The sequence below is a fragment of the Vicugna pacos genome, chromosome 2 (genome assembly GCF_048564905.1).
Source record: "Vicugna pacos chromosome 2, VicPac4, whole genome shotgun sequence".
Lineage (NCBI taxonomy): Eukaryota > Metazoa > Chordata > Mammalia > Artiodactyla > Camelidae > Vicugna > Vicugna pacos.
Genome location: NC_132988.1, coordinates 93,156,891 through 93,182,108, shown reverse-complemented (window position 1 = coordinate 93,182,108; position 25,218 = coordinate 93,156,891). Strand labels below are relative to the sequence as shown.

The 25,218-nt window shown below is 37.4% G+C and overlaps 1 protein-coding gene and 2 long non-coding RNA genes across 3 annotated transcripts in view; 2 read left to right on the top strand and 1 right to left on the bottom strand.

Moving 5' to 3' along the window:
* The window catches only part of LOC140687690 (uncharacterized), a 33,012-nt gene extending 22,288 nt beyond the window's left edge, over positions 1-10,724 (bottom strand). Inside the window, exons 1-2 of the long non-coding RNA XR_012062128.1 lie at positions 10,691-10,724; positions 4,328-6,118 (exon numbers count right to left, since the gene is read on the bottom strand). This is a non-coding gene — a long non-coding RNA (uncharacterized lncRNA). The remainder of the gene's footprint in view (positions 1-4,327; positions 6,119-10,690) is intronic.
* Positions 10,725-10,826: 102 nt separating this feature from the next.
* Positions 10,827-19,445, top strand: LOC140687691 (uncharacterized). The gene is made up of 3 exons (XR_012062130.1): positions 10,827-11,100; positions 15,194-15,373; positions 19,319-19,445. It is a non-coding gene; the product is annotated as an uncharacterized lncRNA (long non-coding RNA).
* A 1,247-nt stretch (positions 19,446-20,692) lies between these two features.
* UBE2K (ubiquitin conjugating enzyme E2 K) overlaps positions 20,693-25,218 on the top strand; it is a 55,199-nt gene continuing 50,673 nt past the window's right edge. The window contains exon 1 of the mRNA XM_006209760.3: positions 20,693-21,000. Within this exon, the coding sequence (XP_006209822.1) occupies positions 20,938-21,000 (63 nt within the window). The 5' untranslated portion in view covers positions 20,693-20,937. The remainder of the gene's footprint in view (positions 21,001-25,218) is intronic.

Here is a 25,218-nt window from a genome sequence, read left to right as displayed (position 1 = left end):
AGGCTGTGAGTGCCTTAAAGGCAGAGACTGCCTCATAGTTGTAATCCAATGCAAAGGATAGGCACTACATGGGCAGCTGCTCTAGAACAGTTCACTGAAGTGAACTGAAAATCCTGCCACATTAAGAGAATTTAGGCAAGGCAGAGAAGACACAAAATGCCAAAAATGCCAAGCATAAACTTTTCAGTGGCTGAATTCTAGTATGCCCACCCAAAGAGTCAGCTCTGAGTCACCACTTTTGAGTTTGAAAATGACATAAATGAAGCAATTGAACGTAGAACCTAACCATTTGCTTTAAAGAGGGTTTCTTGCTAGCTATTTGGGGAAATACAAAATGATGTAAATACGTTTTTTTAAATAGAAAACCTGTGGAAATTCAAATCAAGTATTAGGCTACAAAGGTAGTTTACCTCCCCAGAGAGAATGAATAACTTGGAAGGGGGGAAAATGGTCTAAAGAAAACTCCTGTTATTAATATAGTGTCTCTTCTTTTTCCTGCATTATCATGTTGTACTTTCTGAGAGATGGAACTCAATTTCTATTCCTACCACTTAAAAGGGCCTCCAGTTCAATCTAAAAAGGCCAAACTCAGAGAAACAGAAAGTAGAGTGATAGGGGCTGCGGGATGTGGGAAATGAGGAGATATTGGTCAAAGGGTACACATTTTCAATTGTAAGATTAACAAGTTCTGGGAGTCTAATGGCCAGCATGGTGATTATAGCTAATAATACCATATTATATACTTGAAAGTTGCTAAGAGAATGTATCTTAAATGTTCTCACCACAAAAACAAATGGTAAATACATGATAGGATGGAGGTAGTAGGTAATGTTATGGTGGTAATCACCATGCAGTCTGTAAGTGTATCAAATCATCACATTTGTACACCTTAAACTTACACAACATTATGTGTCAATTATATCTCTAAAGCTGGGGGAAAAGGCATCCACAGGCCTCCATTTTAACAATGAAATTGTTGAATTGCTGTCTGAAACTCTACATTTTAGAGGAAATATTGTAAATAGGATACTTCGTAGTCATTGTTTGTTTCGTGAGAGAACAGCTATAAAAATGCTTTGGAACAAGTAAACTATTTTTAAAAGCAAGGTTTTATACTAAACTTCCTATGATATATTTTAATAAATTAATCCCAAAATACTAACTTATAATTATAGTATTTAATAGAATACATAAAAGGGCAATGTCATGAAAATTGATGTTCTGAGCAAGAAGAACAAGGAACAGAAGGTGTAATGATAACAGAAGACAGAGGGAAAAAAAGCGGAAATCATCAGCTCCTGCTTTACTTCTATTTTCTATCACTGAGAATTGTCCCCAAATTAGAAAGGGTAGACCTACATGGGAAATAGAGAATATAAGTCCAAGACAGGTGAGGATGTGAGAACGCACCTGGCCCCTTAACACAACTTTATCTCTTCAGTTTACTAAAATAATTTGAAATGTGGTGGTAACTTTGCTGGGAACAGGAGAAATGCCAGAGACTGGACATAGACAAATGTCCCCCATTTTCCAAAAGAAGAAACTATAAGCCTGTGAGCACATTTTCCCTTGGCAAAATTCTGGAATAGATAATTAAACAAGGATTTGTGAGTCTTTAGAAAAGTGGTGAAAACAAGGTTCAGCTTGAATTCAATAAGGAATAGGTGGATCTTTCTGACAGGGTTGCTACTTTCCCTGGTCTGACCCCTGCAGGGTCATAGGAGGGAAGAGAGTGGGCCTTGGTGTGGAATGAGGCTGAAATCCATTCCCAGCTCCACCACTTACTAAAAGTGAGACTTGGACACTTAACTTCTCCAGTCTGTCATGTAACCCAAATGTAATTCCAGGGCCTTCCTGGAGACCAATTTCACACACTGGTCTTATCATAAAACAACAATAACAATTCAAACTTTGAAGGCATTGATAAATAATGGGGATTATCTTATACATGACACAACAGAAACTTCATAAAAATCCCCTTATCTTACTTGATGCTTTATCTAAAATTCCTCCCCTAGGGAATCTACGCCATCTCCTTCACTTTTAACTCCCTCAAGACAACAATAACAACACCCCACCACTTTCTCCACAGCCTCTCCAGGTATATTTCTGCTTTCTCACCAGTCAGTAAAACAACAATATTTTTAAAAAATACGTGGTTACCTAGACCACACGCATGTATGCCCTAGGGAACCTGAAGTCTTCTGCCATAACAAAAATTTATAATTCCTACCTTAGAGAGTTCTTGAGAGGACTAAATTTAAAATAATATATGAAAAAGCCTTGGCCTGGTCACTCAACAAGTAGTGGCCATTTTTATTCATCTCTGCTCTTACTGCTGTGGTAGTTCAAGAAAGTAGTGAGAACCTTATATACTTCCTTATTTTTTTAAAGGCGTTTGACAAATGTTAATGGACAAGGAGGCCTGGATGATAGTACAGTTTGTTGAAATGATTTATACAAAGGTGAAATAGAAGTTTTCATCAGTTGGTCAAACGCCTTTATAGCCCTATCCTGTTCAACATTTTCATGAATCACTTAACACATAAATGAGCATATTGGAAGCTCATCATCAGGTTTGCAGGTAATATAAAATGGGGGGTGTTGAATAGAAAATAAGCTAAATGACAGAAGATGCCAGAAGACCTAGAAAGGCTGATACAAAAAGTAATTTAATATAGGTTAATGTAAAATCGAGTATATGTGCTTTAAAAAACCCTGCTGCTTAAAAACAGAATTGTGAGCTTGGATTTATTTATATTTCAAGTGAAAAAAAAATTGGAAAATCTCCTTGACTACAAGGTCAAAATGAGCATCCAGTGTTGTATGAAAGTTAAACAGCAACTACTGCCCTGCAGATAGAATGCAGAGAGAGGTGTCTGGTTTTGGTTTATACTCTCACTTCCCTACAGCACAGGGTAGTGGTATCACAGCCTCAGGAGCCGAGGTTCTAGTCTTGGTTCCAAGCACTAGTTACCTGCATGACTTTGGCAAGCTTGGGTGAACTTCTCTGGGAGCTTCTTAATCTTGAAAAGAGAAGTAGGGAGGGAAATTTGGGCTAAATTATTTCTAGAAGAACTTCTGGCCATGAAATTCAATTTCAATTATTTAATTCAACACTACTTCCTATTTTAAGTAATTTACTTTAGCAGATTAACTTACTGCCACTTTAGCTATGAGGAATGTATTAGTGGTTGTAAATGTTATAAGCCCAAATCAAATTATTTTAGATAAAGTATAGAAGTATATAGCTCTCAGAATGTGAAGAATGGTTAACGCAGCCATGGGAAGAACAGAGAAGTTGGGCCTCATAAAGAGTGACTTTGGTTCTAAGGGAAGTAAGCTTTGGAACTGGTCAGTTGATTGAGATGGGTAAGCCACCTTACCCATGATTTAGGAAATGATTTAGGAAAAGAGGAAGGAAGAGGCAATATGACTTAAGTTTGCTGAATGTCTACTATGTGTCAGGTTCTACACTAAGCTATTTCAAGTATAGTATCTTCTTTAATCCTTACCAAAAAGTATAAAACTCAAGTTCAGAGTTGTTTATGAAACTTGCCTAAAGTTAAGTAGTAGAACCAAGGAAGTGGCAATGGATAGTATGATTTTAAGTGGTTTGGCCTAATGATGCTTGACTCACAATGTGCTTGCAAATGTGGCTTTATAATGGTAGCACAGTTTTAGTGCTTACTGTATAATAGGAACTATTCTAATTGCTCTTTGTATGTTAACTTTTTAATAGCTTTTAAAATCTTTTTTAAAAAACATTTAATTTATTTACTATTGTATCATTTTATTTTATTTTATCTTGTTGTGGGGAGGTAATTAGGTTTATTTATTTTTAGAGGAGGTACTGGCTATTGAACCCAGGACCTCAAGCATGCTAAGCATGCACTCTACCACGTGAGCTACATCCTCCCCCCTTAATTGCTTTTAATGTCGAAATAATTATAGATCCACAGAAGTTGCAAAAATAGTACAGAGGGGTCCCATGTACATTCACTCAGTTTCTCCCAATAGTTACCTCTTACATAATTATAGTACAATAACAAAACCAGGAATTTGACATCACTACAATGTGTATGTTTAGTTCTATGTAATTTTCTCACATAATGGAGATTTGTATAACCACATTTAAACTTATTGGTGCTGACATTTTACCTTACCTCCTTTTATGTCATTTTATCCTCCCCCATTTATAAATATAATTGCCTTACATATTTCCTCTGCATACATTGAGAACCACAGTAGGCAGTGTTATAATTTTTGCTTTAACTGCTAAACATAACTTAGAAAACCCAAGACCAGGAAAATCTGTTGTACTTACCTATATTTTTGCTCTTTCCATATTCTTTCTTCCTTTCTGATATTCCAAGATTTTTTTCTCCCATCATTTCCTTTCTGTTTAGAGGAGAACTTCCTTTGGCCATTCTTGTAGGGTAGGTCTAATTTGGTGAATTTGGTGTCATAGTCTCTTAGTTTCCTTAGTTTTCCTAATTGAGGATATCTCAATTAATCCTTCATTTCTGAAGGATATTGTCTCTGAACATAGAATTCTCAGTTGACAGTTCTTTTCTTTCCACAGTTCAAAAGTGTTGTGCCACTTCCTTCTGGCCTCTGTGGTTTCTGATGAGAAATCTATTATTCCAATTATTTTCCCCTATAGGTAATGTTTCATTTCTGACAGCTTTCAAGATCTTTCTTTAGCTTCTGTTTTCAGACAATTGATTATGATGTGCCTTGACATGGATTTAAGAATCTTGTTCAATATAATCATAAACTGTATGTTTATGTTTTTTGCCAAATTTGGGAAGTTTTCAGCCATTGTTTCTTCAAATGCTTTTTCAGCCCTGCTCTACCTCCTCTCCTTTCAGGACTCTGATAATATGAATGTTAGTTTTTTTTTTTTATAGTCCCACAAGTCCTCAAGATTCTGTTCCTCTTTAAAAAAAAACAATTTTCTCAGTTGTTCAGAATGGATAATGTCTATTCTTCTATCTTCAAGTTCACTGCTTCTTTATTCCGTCCTCTCCATTCTTCTGTTTAGCTCATCCATTAGGATTTTTATTTTGGTTATTTATTTTTTAGCTCTAAATTTCCATTTGGTTCTGCTCTATATCTTGTTTCTTTTTTTCTAAGACTTTACTTTTTTGCTAAAAATTTCTGTTTTTTCTTTGTTTCAAGTATTCTTATAATTGCTTATTGAAGGCTACTTTAAAATTCTTGTCAAGTAATTCTAATATCTGTGTCCTCTTGATGTTAGAATCTGTTAATTGTCTTTTTCTCATTCACTTTGAGATTTTCTTTGTTTTTGGTATTTATAATGAATGATTTTTTTTGTTGAAACCTGGGCATTTGGGATGTTATAATAAGACTCTAGATCTTATTTAGATCTTGTGTTTTAGCAAGCTTCCTCTGACACTGCTCTGGGGAAGGGAGTGGAAAGAGGGCAGGGGTTGCTACCTCATCAGTGCCAGATGCAGGTGAAAGTTTTGGTACTCCTCTGTAATACCCTGGGTGGAGGAAGGGGCAGTTCATTACTGGTGAGTGGAGGTGGGAGTTCTGGCTCCCTCTGTGATCTCTGCCAACTCTGCGGAGATGTGTATGGCGTTGTTAGAACTGATGGATGGTGGAAGTCCTGGCTTTCTACTGGGCTTACTCTGACATCACTAGGCGAGGAGGAGGAGGGGTGCCTTGGGTGCAGATGAAAGTCTAGGCCCCCCATATGGTCTCCACTGACACCTGGGGTAGAGGTGGGGGTATCTGGTGCTCTTTACCAGCAAGAAGACATGAAAGACATGGCTCTCCAATTGGCTTTCTCTGTTACTATCCTGGCAGAGTGTTTGGGGTGACTCATTACAGCCTGGAAAGACTGGAAACCTTGGCTCCCCACTGTGCCTTTGCAGGAGACTGTGTAGGTGGAATTGAAGTTTTTTTTCTGTGATGTTTGTCTGAAGTAGAGCAGTTACTGTTTAAAGATTTTCTGACTTGCTGGACTGCCCCTTTCCTGGTCTTTCAGTTAGAGAGAGAGAGCATGCTTTTCTTGGGCTTTTTTTCGGTCTGTGACCATTGGTGTTTCCAAGCTGCTGGCTTCTCCAGTATCCAGTCTGGAATATATCTAGTGAAAAGAAAATCCAAGGAACTCACCACTGTGTTATTCCTTGTGTCCTGACATCTTTAGCTGGTATGCTTTCCCCTCTCTACTTCCTAGGGTCTTATATTTTGTTTTATACAGTATATTCAGTGATTTTAGTTGCACTTAACGGAAGGAATAGGGAAAAGTACAGCTGTTCCATTTCTTCCTGGAAGTAGAAGTCTGCTAGATTTAAAATCTTCATAACAATCCTATAAGGTAACTACAATTACAGCTATTTCAGATAGGGAAGCTGAAGTACAGAGAAGTTAAGTCATTTGTCCAAGATCATACAGCTAGTAAGTGGGGTGATGAGATTCAAACTGAGGCAATCTTGTTTCAGAGCTGATGATCATGACCACCATGTGGCCTTATCACAGCCAATCACTTATTCATCTCTTCATTCACAAAGAATTTTTTTGGCCAGTGAAACTATTCTGTATGATACATAAGAGTGGTTTCAATCCAGTGTGAAAACATACAGACCATGACTACAAATATATTTGTACCTATGAGAAGAAGGAATTTGTACGAAATCCATTTGCCAGACTTGGAATGATCCATTGGGCAATTTAAAATGCCTGGGTCAGTATGAACAGGCTTCCCTAGGTTGTACTTCAAGTAACTGGGACAAGTTAGATACTTTTTGCATCCTTGTTAATATTTCCCCACCAATATTGATTCAAAAAGGGTATCATTTTGTCAGTAGATCAACAGTTTATTTCATGTACAATGGTGGGGAACAGGAATTTTAGAGTCTCTGGTTTAGGGTACTGGGTTGTTATCTGGTACCAACCAGAGCTTTTTCCTTCTATCAAGTCAACAATTGTTGAATTTCCAATCTTCTCTTTCCTTTTCTGAGGCCAGTTGTTGGCCTTCTCTAATCAGGTTTTCTGCTGTCAAATTCTCTCCTTTTGGGAGAGAAAAATTCTGGCATGATATTTCTTTAAGAAATCTCAACCTAATAAATGGGTAGGGGCAGAGGAATTAAGGAGAAAAGGGTATGTATCTCTCAAAGGGCCTAAACAAATGGGAACAGGTTCAGAGACAGGAATTTCTGGAGGTTTATTAGAGATCCACACTATTTGAACTGTCTTAGGCTCTAAGGCAAGGGCTAATTTGTAGTAGTTGGGTCAGGCACCAAGAGTGTGGTGCCAGTGTCAGTTAAGACTGGAAGAGATTAATCCCCAGTCTGGAAAAATGCTTTTCCAAGCTAATTAAGAGAGAGGATTTGGAAGATTCCCCTGTAGGTCCTTGGAGCCCCATGATTGAAAATTGAGAGGATACTGGAAAGGCTGGGTAGAGGGCTAGAGCCTTCATTTGTTGGAGTTGAAGATTAAGAATATGGGTGGCCTTCCTTTCAGGTGACTCATCTAGAGTGTGAGAGAGCTGATTTCCCAGATTAACTAAATCTGGAGTGACAGTTTCACCTTCCACCCTAGTTCTTTTTACTTAAGGTCCCAATTCAGCCCACTAGTAAACAGAGTTAAAAGCTACCTGGATGTAAGACAAGACACAATAAATCTCCTAGAAGAAAACATAAGCAAAACATTCTCTGACATAAATCTTAGCAACGTCCTCCTAGAGCAGTCTACCCAGGCAATGAAAATAAGAGCAAAAATAAACAAATGGGACTGATTAATTAAACTCATAAGCTTTTGCACAGCAAAGGAAACCAAAAGCAAAACAAAATGACAACCTACAGAATGGGAGAAAATATTTGCAAATGATGCAACTGACAAAGGCTTAATTTGCAGAATATATAAACAGCTCATACAGCTTATAATAAAAAACAAACAACCCAATCCAAAAATGGGCAGAAGACCTAAACAAGCATTTCTCTAATGAAGACATACTAATGGCCAATAGACATATGAAATAATGCTCAATATCACTGTATCAGAGAAATGCAAATCAAAACTACAATGAGGTATCAACTCACACCTGTTAGAATGGTCATCATCCAAAAGTCCAATAACGATAAATGCTGGAGAGGATGTGGAGAAAAGGGAACCCTCCTACACTGTTGGTGGGAATGTAGTTTGGTGCAGCCATTATGGAAAACAGTATGGCGATTTCTCAAAAAACTAAAAATAGACTTACCATATGATCTAGCAATCCCACTTTGGGTATATATCCAGAGGGAACCCTAAGTTGAAAAGTTACATGCACCCCAATGTTCATAGCAGCACTATATATAATAGCCAAGACATGGAAGCAAATTAAATGTCCATCAACAAATGACTGGATAAAGAAGTTGTGGTATATTTATATGGTGGAATATTACTCTGCCATAAAAAAGAATAAAATAATGCCATTTGCAGCAACATGGATGCTCCTGGAGAAAGTCATTCTAAGTGAAGTAAGTCAGAAAGAGAAAGAAAAATACCATATGCTATCCCTCATATGTGGTATCTAAAAAGGGGGGGGGATACTATGAACTCATCTACAAAACAGAAACAGACTCACAGACTTAGTAAACAATCTTATGGTTACCAGGAAAAGGGGGTGGGAGGGGATAAACTTTGGAGATTGAGATTTACAAATGTTAGCCAGTATATATAAAAATGATTTTTAAAAAGTTTCTTTTGTATAGCACAGGGAACTATGTTCAATATCTTGTAATAACCTTTAATGGAAAAAATATGAAAATAAATATATGTGTGTACACGCATGACTGGGACATTGTGCTGTATACCAGAGAGACACATTGTAATAGACTGTACTTCAATTTAAAAAAAGTGAGGAAAAAAAAAAGAAAAAAAAAACTACCTGGATGGAATCAACATCTGATGGAAAACCAGAATTTTCTTTAAAAGTAATCTAAAGGCAATTGTAATAGTCATTAACAGATTCATCAGATTTTTGTGTGCAAGCCTAAATTTTGTTTCAATCAATAGACTTTGGAAAAGCTCTAGGGATTGCTTGATGGAGTTGCCTAGCTTGCCAGAGTCTGATCATATAATAAGTTAGCAGATTGGTCTCTGGTTATAATTATAGAGACCTTTCAGGATTTTCCCAATTAGCAGTTTTCATCTAATGCTAGGCCTGGCCTTCACCAACAATCATATGAATTAGCTGCTATAAGTCAGAGAAACCAGGTTGATAAGTTTAAATGATATATTTAATTCCTCAGCAAATTATGAGGATCTTCAGTTACTTTGGGAAAATATTTGATATGGCTTGCAGTTCAGCCTAAGTACAGGGAATATAAGAAATTAAGGATTTACCGTTTGGATTCTCAGAAGGCTTAATTTTAAAAGGACAGGTTCTGACAAGTTCAGAGGAAAAGGGACTAGGGAGAGTTTCAGAGAAAAGGGGAAGTTTGGTGAGAGAATTTGTTTGGGAGACTTTCAGGGTATAGAGGAGACATAGATGGCATAGAAGGAAAGTGGGAAGATGGCACCAGGGGTGAAGTCTAGCCACAAGGAATCTAGAGAGAGAGAGAAGATGGCACTGGAGGTGGAGCCAGAGACATAGAAGCCAAGGAAGAAGAGCCTTAAACTTTGGGAGCCATTGTACCCTTCTTTAATTGTCTGCCTCAGTTTATCTTAAAATTTTGTTTTACAGAGGCAATTTAGACTCCTGATAATGTTGAGAAGCCTCAAAATGCCAATGGAAATTAAGCATTCCACTCAGTTCTGGAAATGTCTGAGCTATTGTAATTTAATATGGCTTTAAAGAAATTAAATTCAAGAATTTCAAATGTTCCCCATAATGCCATTGATATCCTGATATTTGGTCAGGTCAGTCCATTTAGCTAGAAATGTGCATGAGCAAGGACCATGGTTTTTAAATATAAAATCAGCTGGTATCTTGTAAGATGGAGCACCCTCAATTTAAATAACTAGGATCTTGTTTCTCAGAGGTTTTTCTCTAGAGTGAAAGAATAATTTTCAAATAGCTTGCAAGCTAATCACAGTCAATTCTAAGGAAACAGCTTGGTCCTGAGTTTATTTGTGATCAGTAAAGAATTACAATTTGGGGTCTGCAACCACATGCAGTCCCCATCATGGCAAGAGAAAAACAGTTTTATAGAGGAGAAAAGGAAGTTGGGAAGTCTATAGTAAATAAAGAGTCTGTGGCTTTTCATTGGCTGAGTCCTTGCTAGGGAAGAAGAGGAATCTTTCTCCTTCCTATTGGGCTCTGCTGACAAGCAGAGCAAGAGAACTTCTCATTCTAATCTCCCAGTTCTATTTAATTGAGATTTATTTTAATTAATTTTTACATGTACTGCATTCAATATTTCTAAAATGTTTCAGTTGATATTTTTCCTTTCTTTTATAAGTAGTCATAGCATCTACAAATAATTATAATTTTGTCCCCTGTTTTCTGATTATTATAATTGAGCATAGAATTTATGGGTGTAGGCTCTGGAATCAAAAGACCTGTGGGAATCTTGTCTTTTTCATTTCCTAGTATTTAACTTACTATTGGGCAAGTTATTTAACTTGCCATGTTTCAGTTTCCTCATCTGCAAAATGAAGTTATTATGAGATTAAGAGTTAATTTACATTTTAATAACTTAGCCACATGTGTAAAGTACCTGACCCATACCTGGCATTAAGTAAGTGTTCAAAACGTCCCTTTTATTCCTTGGAATTTGGAACTGTCTAGAACTTCCAGAACACTTGTTAAATAGTACCCTCACTGTCATGAGATGGCTGTTGTGCTTCCAGCTCCGTGTTTCCCAAAGGCAGGGAAAAACAAATGACCCTGCTTTATGTCCTTTTAAGGAAGCCTCCTTCTCCCACCTAAGACTGCCCACAGATTTCCCCTCATTGCTTACTGGCCAGAATTACAGCACATACTCATATCTAACCTAAGGAAGGCAACTGTGACTATTAGGCCAATCAAGAGTCACCTTTTGGATCTTAGGAGGGGCCCAGACTCCCTTGGACACATGGCCACATGGAGGATGAACACTTGAACAAAAAGGGACTTGGCCAAGGAGAAGGGTGGTGCAGGTGAGGGAAATCAATTTGGGTAGGCAATTAACAGTGTCTGCTTCATAAATCAGCTCAGAATGTAAACATCTGAACTCATTGTCTTCTTCCTATACCTGCACCTCTTCCTCTCCTCCCTATTTCTGTAAATGATACTAAAGGAAATCTGTAAATTTTCTTTGCTTCCTTCCTCTTGCCTTTATTTCCAAATAGTTGGCTGGAAATATATTACCTACACATCATAAGATTTTCTCCATTCACATCATTACCACTTCTTTCAGGTACTCATCACCTTTCTCTTAGAGCAGTGGTTCTCAAATATTTCCCTGCATTAGAGTCACCAGGAGGATTTATTAAAACATGGATTGCTGGACCACAAGCTAGAGTTTCTGATTCAGTAGCTCTGAGGTGGGAACCAAGAATATGCATTTCTAACAAGTTTCCAGCTGATACTGATGCTGTTGGACAGCATTTGGGAACCACTGTTCTAGAATATTTTAACAGCTACCTAAGAAGGCTTCCTTCCTCCAGTCCCTCTCCGTTCCAATCCAGCCTACTGAGAGCTGCCAGTATTAATCTTCCTAATACACAATTTCAGTATATCATTGCCTTAATCAAAATCTTTCAATAATTACCCATTGCCTCAGATACTAAAAATTCACACTCTTTTGCACTGTTTCAGATAGGATTCTATAAACCTAAGAGAAATGGGTCATCTGGCTCAGCCTATAGTTCTTTCTGGATTACAGACTGATATTTTTTCTTTCTTTTTTTAATAACTTCTTTATTGAGATGTAATACACACAAGATAAAATTCACCTTTTTTCTAGAGTGATGGAGTTGATGAGGCTATTTTCATTTTTAAATAACACCTTAATTGGGATACAATTTACATATCATACAATTCACTCATTTAATGTACAAAACTCTATGGTTTTTAGTGCATTCACAGAGTTGTGTAATCACCATCATAATCAAACATTCTCATCACCCTGAAGAGAAATGCCATGACCATTAGCTATCACTTTCCATTCCTCCTTCTCTTCCTTCCCTCCCCTCCAGACCTAGGCAACTAGTAATTTACTTTCTGTTTGTATGGATTTCCCTATTTTTGACATTTCATAAAAATGGAATAACACAATATGTGGTCCTTTGTGACTGGCTTCTTTCATTTGGCATGTTTTTAAGGCTCATTCAGTTATGGCACATGTCAGTACTTCATTTGTTTTATTTGCTGAATGACATTCCATTGTATAGAAATACCACATATTGTTTATACATTCATCAGCTGATGGACATTTGCACTGCTTCCATTTTTTTGGCAATTATGATTAATGTTGCTATGAACATTTGTGTACATACTGATCGGTATCTTAGTATTTAAAATCCATTCCTAAAATGACAAACTCTGAACTCCCAGGGCATGTAATTCTGTGCCACTTATTTTAAAATTAGCATGTGCTAACCTGTATTTGTATTTATACTTGTCTTTTAATGAGATATTCTATTTCTCCCAATAAATTGGTAGTTTCATGACCAGAGTCCATATCTTATTCCTTTATCTATCCCTTGCATCTAACTTGATCTTTTACCTCATAGTTACTTGAACAGCTATAAATGTTGATAATTATAGTGGCATTTCTTCAAATATAAAGCTTTGTCTGGAAAGAAAGATAAGAATAACCTTCTGTAATTAAGAGCGTGAGATGATCCTTTACCTATGTTGTCAAATGATGTTTGACAAGGGTGCCAAGACCCTTCAATGGGGAAAGGACAATCTCTCCAACAAATGATGCTGGGAAAACTATATATCCACATGCAAAAGAATGTAATGGGACCCTTTTCTTACACCATATGCAAAAAGTAATTCAAAATGGATCAAAGACCTAAACATAACAGCTAAGACAAAAAGTCTTGGAAGAAAACATAGGGGAAAATCTTATGACATTGGATATGGCAGTGATTATTTGGAAATGACACCAAAAGCACAGATAAAAAAAAAATTAATTGGACTTCATCAAAATTTAAAACTTTTTTCATCAAAGGACACCATAAAGCTAGTGAAAAGTTAACCCACAAAAATAGGAGAAAATATTTGCAAATCATATATTTGAATAAGAGATTAATATCCAGAATACATATTTTTAAAGAAACCTCCCACAACTCAACAAAAACAAAATGAACAACCTGATTCAAAAACAAGCAAAGGACATAAGTACTTCTTCAAAGAAGATATACAAATGACAATAAGCTCATGAAAAGATGCTTAACATCACTAATCATTAAGGAAATGCACATTGAAACCACAGTGAGATACCACCTCACACCCATTAGGATAGCTATTATCAAAAAACCAGAAAGTAGCAACTGTTGGCAAGGATGTAGAGAATGCATGCTTTTGCATGCTGGTGGGAATGTAAAATGGTGCAGCCACTGTAGATAAAGGTGGTTCCTCAAGAAATTAAACAGAACATAATTACTAAATGATCCAGCAATTTCACTTCTGAATATATATTCAAAAGAACTGAAGCAGGGTCTCAAAGACAGAATTTGCACACCTGTGTTCACAGCAGCATTATTCACAGTAGCTAAAAGATGGTGACAATCCAAGTGTCCTTCAATGGATGATGAATAAATAAGCAAAATGTGGCATATACATACATTGGAATATTAGATTGTTTTAGTCTTTAAAAGGAAGGTCTGCTACAACATGGATGAGCTTTGAAAACATTGTAAATGAAATAAGCCAGACACAAAAGGACAAATATTGTATGATTCTACTTACATGAGATACTTAGAATAGTCAAATTCATAGAAACAGAAAATAGAATAATGGTCACCAGAAGCTGAAAGAAAGAAGAATGGGGAGTTATTGTTTAATGGATGTAGAGTTTCTATTTTGGATGATGAAAAAGTTCCAGAAATGGATAGTGGTGTGATGTTTACACAACAGGTGAAAGTATTTAATGCCACTGAACAGTATACTTAAAAATGGGTAGTAGTAAATTCTATGTTTGTATATTTTACCACAATTTCAAAAAATAAAGGAGCCTGGGATGAGGTGTTGCAAGGAAGCCTAGTGAGAGCCTATACAGAAAGCCTTGGTACTTAGTTTTAAATGACAGAAATGTAAGAATCTAATTATCTAGTGGGAAGAATAAGGCTTTGTCGTTTTTAAAAAACAATTCTATTTAGCAGTAAGTGTGTTTAGTCTGCATGCTGGTCTAGACATATTAATTGGGGTAGTATTTAAGTGCTTTCCTACACTTCTCATCTGGGAAGTATGAGAACGTATCTTCCTTAATCAAATGTACAAAACTGCAGAACATTAAGTTACCAGATGCTATTTTAAATTATTTTTTTCTTTAAAACTAACCTCCCTCCTAATGTTAACTTAATACAGTTTTATGCTAATAGGTTAATAGGTTAGAGATGTGTAAGAATTCATACATCAAAACTATTTTTAAAAGGATAAAATGCAGTTGCATCAAATTCTGAGCACAGTGCTTTTGTTGAGATGTTTATATGATAAATAGGTCTCCTGCTACTTTGAATTACGATTTTCATTATGCCCCTGTAGAGTCTCCTGAGAGTGTCAAAGTCATGGTGCTTGCTAACTTCAGAGGATACAGGGGGATTCTTTTGCATATGCTTTCCTAAGCCCCTGGGGAGGAGAGGGATAAAGCTGGATTGTTCACCCTGGAAAGGAGTCATTCCCTAGGAAGGTACAGTTGAATGTTCAGCTATAGAGAGATGAAAGTGCATGTGAATCTCCAGGGAGTACCAAAAAAAGTGAAGGATATTTATCTGTTATTCACAGGGCAGTATCAGTTGGCCCTTCAGAGTTTGGTCTTCACCTTAGTAGGAAAAGTTGTAATTTTGAGCTCCTCTGAGTAATCCTGATGTCGAGGCTGTAGAGCAGTAGAGACCAATTGGGAATTTATCTCAATAATAGCAACATCCAGGAGAGTAAGAAATTATGGTTGTACCTTGGTGTATCAGACAGAGTCTTGGCAGGAAGCAGGGGGTTAACAAGAAGAGTTTGTTGAAGAGACTGTTTACCAAAGTTAAAGGATGCTGGCAAAGGCTAACAATAGCAGGTTGCTCTTGGCAGCTCCACGCTTGAAAGGACGGGGGGAACATGATCACTGGAATCTTGAAAGAGCTACAGCAGGAGCAAAGCTACAGCTGAAGGAGAGAGCTATTGGACAGGACTGTTCTGGTAGGAAAAGGTAGCACTGTTAACCGCACTGCCAGAGCCTCCCCTTGGCCACGTACAACTGAAATCCAGAAGGTAAGAAAGCCCTGTAGATGTAGAGACCACATGGTAGCCCTTACTTTCAACATCCAGGGGCACAGGGTAGAGAGTGCTGGAGAGTGGATTTGGGTGAGCAAACAAAGACTATCTGGCCAATTTAATGAGGCTTATATGATTGTTGAAACTCCGTATTCTAAATGAATAACAAATAACTGACATCATTGAGGGGCTGAGTAGGTAGAAGCTAGTTGTGGATTTTAGTTAGCAGGGAGTCCCATGTTGACCAGTTCACGGCCTTTGAGACAACCAAAGGAAGAGGATTTTGAAGAGCGGTTTGGGAAGGATTGGGATCTTTGCACTGGGGCCCCAGTGATTCTAGGCTCCAAAAGAGAGGACTCTGGTTTAGAGGACAGAAAGGAATTCATGAACTCAGCAAAAACAACTGGATTGATCAGCAGAGGGCAGTCTACTGGAAAAGTGGCTGCTGTCTTGAAAGTGAAGTGTGAAGGCCCAATAGCCATGTCCCAGCCGTAGCTGCACTTGCATACTCCTTGGACAGAGCAGAATTGTGAGGCTTTTTCCTAAAAAAACCTTCCACCTAAAGAACATCTGTACCTGACAGGAACAATAAGTAATTTAAGGTGAGGAAGTATAGACTGTGCTATTGAAGCAAGCTTTCCACTCCATGCTGCAGATATTCGGAAAGCCACAACTGTGGGGGTTCTGATCTATTCTCTAAATTTGGAATAATACAGTGTGCATTACAATCAATACTGTGGTACCCACTGGCCTGGAGCTAAGTTTAGAAGTTTGACTGTGGATCTAAGTGCTGCTTTCTACTCTTGCTGCTAGAGCTCCTCACCCCAGCTGGGGTGGGTAGGGGAGAGGAGTTAACAAGATGGGAAGGGCAGAACTCAGTTAAAGAGAGGGGAAAAAAGCAAAATGACCTTAGCCTTATGACTGGGTGTTTTGAAAGGAGAGTTAAATGAGAGGCTTGGATAGAACAGGCAGTGGTGAGAGACAGAGGAAAAAAAAGTCTCAAAAAGCTGGCAAAACACAAGGTCAGGAAAGGGCTGTAGGAAAAAAAAATTGTGCTGCATTTAGAAGAACAGGAAATTTGAATCTGCAGAGCAGTAATAGTAACTAGCAGGAGCAACAAAAAGGAAGACTTGCACATTTCAAATGCTGGCGATTATTATCAGGGGTCAGCAAAGCACAATTATGCCTCGTCACGTTTCTTTTTACATGAATCAACACATCAAAACACATTGTTCTTGTTAGGGACAACAGAAGAGTTACCAGATGAACTTTCCTCTGTCCATCTAAAACCAACTTTATAACCTTCACATAAATAATGTTTACTTAAATTATATATTCTGAAAGTGGGAAACTTTTTAGATCTAAACCTCATGCCTAAGTAGTACAATATACTCCAACGTATTCAGGACTCCTTTACACTCTTCAAAAATACTTAGGATTCCAAAAAACATTTGTTTATATGGGTTAAACAACACTGTATTAGAAATAAAACAGAAATTATTAAAACATTTATTAATAAATAACTATAACAAATCCACTACATGCTTACATAAATAGTATAACTTTAGTGAAAAATAACTACATTTTCCAAAACAAAATCTCTTTAATGCCTGGCTTAATAGAACACAGCTGGATTTTCATATACGCCTTTGCATTCAATATGTTGCATGTGTTGTTTTGATTGAAGTACATGAAGAAAATCCAGACTCATCCAGATACAGTTGGAAAGGCAAGGAATAGTTCAATAACTTTTTCAGATGACTGTGGATATTCTTCTTTAATACTACAGTAAATCTAGACAAATGGTAGTTTTTCAAAGGTTGGCTGCAATATGGAATCTGAAATGTTATGAATGAACTTTTTGTACTTGGTGACATTGAAATCCACTGGTCTGTCTTGAACATGGAATGGATGTTACACCGACGCATGATTCTGTAACATCGTGCATTGGTCATTTGGAAACTATTGGCTCACTAATTTATGCAGATCTTCCAAACGTTGACATACTTCATTGTACAATTTCTCACAATCATAATAATACCACCATAATATCATCACCAATTTAATCAGAAAGGTCTTTAAGCATATTGAAAAGCCGTCAAGTCACAGTGAGAGAGATGTTTTCTAAAACTCTAATTCATTCAGTTGAAAGCTTGAATTTTATCGTTTTCAACAAATTCTAACAGTTGTTTTCCTTGAAGTGATAGGCTTAACCTTGTTCATTTTTGATAAAATGTGTGCCAAATACTCAACTCTTAATAGTTTGTCTTAATCATTATTTCAAGTAAAAATGGTGTTCTATGGAAAAAGTGGCTAAGTTCAGTTTGTAACTCAACCATTTGCACAAGAGCTTTACCATGAACTTGGGATGCAGCAGAAGTGCTTAGCCTTTCCATGCATTATACAGAATATTAAGATATGTACTAGAAAGTTGAGGTTTAATAAAAGTAATCATTTCTACTGCTTCATCAAAATCATTCTGAAGTGAAACTGGCATTTTTAAAAGTGTGTGGCATTAATAAACTTATTACCAGTGAAGTAAAACTTTTTGCCCGCTATTGCTTTTACGTCAACAGTGCATAAGTTAACAAAGTAAAAAGGCAAATAATGTCTTAGGTTTATTATGATAAGTTTGGGAATTGCGGACTGATCCCTGAAAAACATCTCAGGGACCCCCAGGTGTTTGTAGACTATACTTTGAGATGAGTATTCCTTATCCTTGCTGGAATATAAATCTGACAATTCCAGGGTTGGTTTTTTTTTGGGGGGGGGTTCTCCTTCACTGATATGCCTCTAGGGCTTAGATCATGCCTAGCACATAGTAGGCACTCAATAAATATCTGCTTAATTATTTAATGAAATAATCAGAACTAGATCGTAATAGTAAAGATCTTATAATCTGCATTACTGGAAACCCATTTTTAAAAATTTAGTTTTGAACAGGTAAAATATACAATAGGATACATGCTGAAAAGTCTCCCACTTTGCTTTCCCCAAGGCCCTTAAGTTGCTTTCTCAGAGATAACCACTTCTGTCAGTTTCTTAGGTATTTTTCCAGTGATATTTTATGAATTCAGCATATACACCAGCATATTCCCTTCTTCCCTCACACATGGCGGTATACTATACGCAATGTGGACTGAATAGTGATTTTTTTTAAGTAAACTTTTTATTTTGGAATAATTTTAGGTTTACAGAAAAGTTTCAGAGATTCTTATATACTCGTTACTCTTTTCTATTAATGTCAGCATCTTACATAACCATAGCACCATGTCAAAACTAAGAAATTAACCTTGCTACAATACCATTAACTGAATTACAGCATTTACTCCGATTTCACTAATTATGTCCTCTTGGTTCTAGGGTTCAATCCAGGATACCACATTGCTTTTAGCATAGTTCTCTTTTCCCCTTAAAATGTATTTTCAGGATTTTCTCATATGAGTTATGAGTTAATATACAGCTGCCTCATTCTCTGGAAAGAATGTAAAAATGGACTGAAAGTGGAATTTCAAGGCTAATTATTATGCGCAGTTAAAAAACCAAACCTCTCTCCAACAAAGAAATCAGCATACCCTCCTAACTAGTTTCCCTCTGATTTGGGTGTTGAACATTTTTTTGAAATTCCAAGATTAATATTGGGGACTGAAATGAAGGTGATAAATATAAAGTACTCAAAAAATTTTGCACACTTCAAAATAATTATTTTTAATTTATTGGCACCAAAACACATAGCATTGCATGGTTTATAAATTATATCAATAATTCGTGGGCCATGACCCACATGTATAGTTGGTTCCTCTTAGGACCAGTAGGGGGCTCTGCTGGAAGTGTTTTATAGTTTGTTAGTCCATTTTGGGAAACGTTTCAAGATGATGCTTCAGAATTCTAAACTCTTAAATCTTGAAAGAGATCATCTCATCTAGCTTTCTTATTTTGCAGAAGAGGAAACCAAGGTTGGCGAAGAGAGCTGGTATAGAGGAAAGCTGGAATTAAAATCCCCCTCTTGGTTCTGGGACATGAGTTCAATAAACTCTTTTTTGCCATGTGCCTCCACTGAATGACTCACTCCCAGTGTCTTATTTTCTTTTTTGCTACCACAATTTTAGTAGTTTTCACGAAGGTGATGTATTTATGATATTTTTCTGATAGGATACTCTACTAATTGGTTAAGTGAAAGAAGTGCATGAAATATAAACTTCTAAACAAATATTATTACCTATTACAAAATGTTTTCTATTCAAAGCACCTCTCAGCATCAAAAGCATATTACTTACTGTAAACCTAGCAGCCAGTTTCAAATTGCCTTTCAAATTTACTTTCCACTTACAACATTTTACTCTTATCTTTATTCATTTATTCATTCAATATTTATTGAGTGCCTAGTGGAACCACTGTTGTAGGCCCTAAGCTTACAGAAGTAAAGCTGCCCTTCCTCCCCAAGAAGCATTTATTTCTCCATTTTTCACTTTAATATTTAATATTTAATAAATAAACTATTTCACATGCCTTAGTTCAGTGGTTCTCATAGTGTGGTCCCCGAACTAGTAGCAGGAGCATCAGCATCTGTGAACTTCTTAAAATTGCAAATTATTAGGCCCACCAGACACTCTAGGGATGGTGTCAGAAATCTTTTTTTTTTAATAAGCTCTCCAGCAATTCTGATGTACCCTTAAGTTTAAAAACTGGCCTTATTTCCAGCACTTGGTATTATCTAAAAAGGTCAAAGATCAACATCTGGCTTCTACACCCATCTCAGGCACCTCCATGGAGTACCTGATAAGATCCAACAATGACCATAATTAATTTAAGGATTTGTAGTACCTGGAATGATCCTGGAATGATCGTAGTAACAGTAGGACTATAATAGTTTCAGAATAAAAACGAACCGCAGTGTATTTTCCGGCCTACATCAGTAGAAAATGGGCCGGACTGAGTTCCAGGACAGTGTTTTCAGACACTAGACACAGCCGGGCACACTAAGCTGGTGTGTTCTGGGTCTCGCTGAGTCAGGGCGGCGCTCCAAGCCTAATAGAGCCGCGTGATCCCGGCAGGTTAGACTCGAACCTTCGGTTAGAGGCTAAGGTCTGAGAGCCTCGACCATAACACATGGGTTCGAAGACGGGCGGAGACACCCAAGGGACCCGGGAGGCCCTGCCAGCGCCGGCCAGCGGCAGCCAGCGCGGAAGCCGCACCCTCCTGGCCCCAGACGCCGGCAGGGCGGAGCCACGCGGCCGCAGCTCCGGCAGAGACGCGCGGCGCGGCGCGGCGCGGCGCGGCGCGGGTTCGCGGCTGAGGCGAATGGGGCTACAACGGGAGCGGCTGCGCCGCCCGGCCGGGTCAGCGTCGTGCGCATGCGCGGACCCGGCGCCATTTTGGTGGCCGGGCGCGGAGGTGATTCCACAGTGAAGAGAGCGCAGCGGCCGGGCTGGCAGTGGCAGCGTTCGTGTGCTCGGGTGTGAATCGCCGAGGGAGGAGGTGGTGGAGGAAGAGGTGGCGGCGGCGGCGGTGGTCGTAGCGGTGGCGGAGGAGGCGGGTACGAATCAGCTGCGGGCGGAGACATGGCCAACATCGCGGTGCAGCGAATCAAGCGGGAGTTCAAGGAGGTGCTGAAGAGCGAGGAGGTCAGAAATGAACTCCCGGACGTCCCCCACCTCAGCCCATGGCGGGAGGGCCCTTCCAGTGGCGACCCCAATATCCCTGGTAACCCCCAGGTGGCCCTCTTTGCGGCCGCCCTTCTGCCTGTGGGGAAGCAGCAGTCTCCCCCTCCTTCCGCCGCCTTCCCCTCCCCTCCCGGGGCCCTGGGATGGACGGTCTCGCGGGCGGGTGGTCTGGAGAGGAACACGGTTTGGGGGCAGATGGAGAAGGGGGCACTTACCGGCGGGGTGTGAGCTCTAGAGAGAGCCCCGAGGCAGTGGCAACAGCTGGAAGTGTAGCTGTAGGGTGGGGAGGGAGCAGGCCGAGCCTAAGAAAACCCGGGAAGTGGGTTGGGGGAAGGGGAAAGGTGGTAACTGGATCCGGAGAGCCGCGCTGCTGAAAGGCCCTCACTTTTAAGGGTATTCTGGGTTATTGCCTGTGTGGCCGCCACTGTCCTTTCCTTAGGAATGGAGCGATGAGAGTCCTTAGATATTGATGAAAGAAGGACGTTCAGAGTTACTCCCTCTTAGTTGTGTGTTGAGAGAGAAGAGAAGACATAATGGGGTACTATCTTATTTGAGTGGGGATAAGGGAATTTTCACCTGGGAAGGAAATTAATACCATAGTAAACCATTATCTCATTTCCACTTACCCCCAAATCCTAGGCCCCTTTTCTATTGACAACTAAAGCTTTTGACTGGGTTAAAGGCAAGTTGTTTGGTGTATTAAGGACATTTAAATATTTTTAGCTAGGATTAGGAAAAAGCATGGAATTTATAAGTAGCTTATTTCAAAATGTTGTTTACAGGTTACAGATCACAGAGTCTGTCCTAAGACAATGCCTCTGTGACACTGTTGTGTTGTGCCATGAAACTTCATTATGATGTCCCTCATAGTTAACCTGATTCTTACTTTTGAAAAACTGACCTATTAAAAAACATGGGATTTCAAATAATACATTGTTATATCTTCTTATTGAGTAGATTTATTTCAACATATCATATCTGAAATGATTAAAAAATTTTTTGTCTCAAGCTGCTCTTGAGTCCTATAGAAATTTTAAATTACTCTAGTGTTGGCCGTAGTTATTAAGATATTTTAAATGTTTTTGTAATTTGACTCAAAATTATGAAAGTACCTACAATTTTTCTTACCCCAATCAACAAGAATGCCAGGTTGTTTTTCCTCCTTGGATTTAACAAAGGAAAGATTAAAAAGTAATACTGAAATAGTGATTTTTCAAGATGTCATATGCCATTATTGAATGTATCATTGCTGTTTGTATTTTTGTCTTACATTGGTACTCTGATGATCTCAATGATTTGTGAAATTCAGCATTCTAAGTTTGTGATGAGTTATTGACATAAGTCTGATAGCACTTGAACTTTAATTTGTGCGGCTAAGTCTAAAGTGATTATGTATGTATCTAATTAGACATGGAGGAAATTCTTTAAAATTATTTTAACATGCCAAATACTAGCAGATTTTTTGTATGTAATAGTATGTAAGGATCGGTTTTACAGAGCATGTGTATGAACTCTGACCTCTGTATTTGTTCAAGTGCCAAAACTCTGAATGGAGGGATGACTTAGTATTTTTATGATACAGTGCAGAGAGTCATAAATGCTGGTACTGGTTTACAGTGAAACAGTGATTCTGAATCTTTATTTAGTAAGAAAATACGTTCCAGTATAATTGATATACATATTCCTGATGAAAGATTGAAGCTAATATTGTTGCCAGTAGCCTAATGTGCAAGCCTAAAACTTAATAAGACTTCAATGCTCTATTTTCTATTACTTAAAAGTGGTAAGTTACTGCTTTCATAGTTCATGTGGTCTTTTTGCATTATGTGAGGTGACTTTTCACCATGATATTGTTAGTACTTAAAGTGAAGCTGAAAAGAAATCTTGTATTGCTTTAGTAATGCATATTGTTAAAATAATACAGCTTTTTATTTGTAAGGAATAATGAAGCCTTACTTCAAGTAAGTGTCATAGTGTTTCAGAGGAGAGAAACAGGAAATACAAATTTTTTTTTTTAAGAGCAGTACCTTTATAAATCTGGAAGGAAACTTCTTCCAGAAAGTCAGTTGCAAAGAACATTTAGGAATGGGTCAGATAATTTAATATTGGCATATAACCAGTAAATAGCTTTATTTTCACCAGTTTTATTTTGATATTTTAGTAGGCCTAGTTCTGTAAGTGGATTATGTTATTTTCAACTCATTGAAGGACTTGTGGTACAGTCCATGTGTTTTCTTTTTAAGTATGTAAATACAGTATTTGAGTGGCTGGTCAAGTAATCAAATATTTCATCATGTCACTTGTGTAAATCTCCATTTTACCGAAATTTATTTCATATGCTTGTGTTTAGTAAGAATACAGTCTTTTTTTAAGGATATTTTTTTCTCCTTTTAAGTGCCTTTGTAAAGAGTTGACATTTGCAGAATTCTGGCCGTAAGAAGTTTTAAGAGGCTGTTTTTGGAGTGTGTTGTTAATTAAGATACAGCCTTCAAGATAAATGTGAAAATTGTGGTGCAAAATAGTGGGAGGAGGCCACCGGTTGTGTCAAAAGTGGGAAAATACGTATATATTTGTCTGTATAGGTGAAAGGATTAATGAGAAATTGGTAACATTGATTGCTCCTGTGCTGGAGGAATTGTGTGTTTAGGTCAACAGGCATCAAAAGATCCCTTATTGAGTTTTGAGTCATGAGTATATGTTATTTACTCAAAATAAATAAACCTTGTAGGTCTTTTTTCCCTGAAACTGTGTTTGGAAATCTGTCCTTTATCTGTCAGATATTAATTTATTTAAATCTGTGAATTTTAAGTAATGTTTCATAGTTGCTAGGAATGGAAAATTGATATAAGGTACATTTTATTTATAGTTATCTTATGAGTTGAATTACGTATGTGAATTTTTGCTTATAAGGATAGAATAAAACTAATATGTATTCACAGATTGTATTAATACTTACTATTAATTATTGGGATTAATAACTAACCACCATTTGTAGAGTAGCTCTCAGTACCATTTGTTTATATACATTTATTGCTAATTCTCAAGAACAGATCTTTGAATTAGATTTATTTCTTAGACGAGAAAATTGAGACTCAGAGAAGTTTAATTATTTGTCTGCAAACATACAGCTTTGGGATTTAGATCTAAGTCTGATTGTGTTTTAATTGTACCATCCTGTCTTGACTTGCCAACGACAGGCATACTTTTAATCATTTAAAAATAATTGAACCTGGTTTGTATTACTGACTAAAGGATTTAAACACAATGTAATTTATTTATTAATTTAAACAATGAAATAGTGTTACCTGTAATTAACTTAAAGGTTTGCTTGCATTTCAATATGCAAAGTATTTTAAAATTTGAAGCTCAGTGAAGTAAAATGCCCTTAAATCAATGCACATACTCTTGCTTGTTCTTTTGCTATGTAGTACCTATAGTTTTTTTCATATTATAGTTGCAATTTGCTAACATTTTCTGGGAGTTTCATAGGGAATATTTATTTACTTGTTTATTTAATTTTTTCATTGAAGAGTAGTCGATTTGTAATGTTGTGTTAGTTTCTGGTATACAACATAGTGATTCAGTTATATATATTTTTTTCATATTCTTTTTTATTATAAGTTATTAGAAGATATTAAATATAGTTCCCTGTGCTATACAGTAGAACCTTGTTTATTTTATATATAGTAACTGCCAATTTATCTTTCCCCCTTATCCCCCATAACCATAAATTTGTTTTTTGTCTGTCTGTTTCTGTTTCATATGTTTGTGTCATTTTCTTACATTCCACATACAAGTGGTATCATATGGTATTTGTCTTTCTCTATCTGACTTATTGCTTCATTTAGAATGGTAATCTGTAGGTCAATCTATGTTACTACAAATGGCATTATTTTACTTTTTTTTGGCTGAGTAGGATTCCGTGTGTGTGTGTGTGTATGTGTGTGAGTGAGTGTGACTGTACATACACACACCAGAAATTCTTTATCCAGTCATCTATTGATGAACATTTAGGTTGCTTCCATGACTTGGCTATTGTAAATAGTGCTGCTATAAACATTGGGGTGCATATATCTTTTTGAATTAGTTACCTCTAGATATGTGTCAGAGGGAATATTTAAATCTATGGCATTAACAAATTAGTTTCATGAAAACTGTTGTATAAAGTTTTCCTTAAGC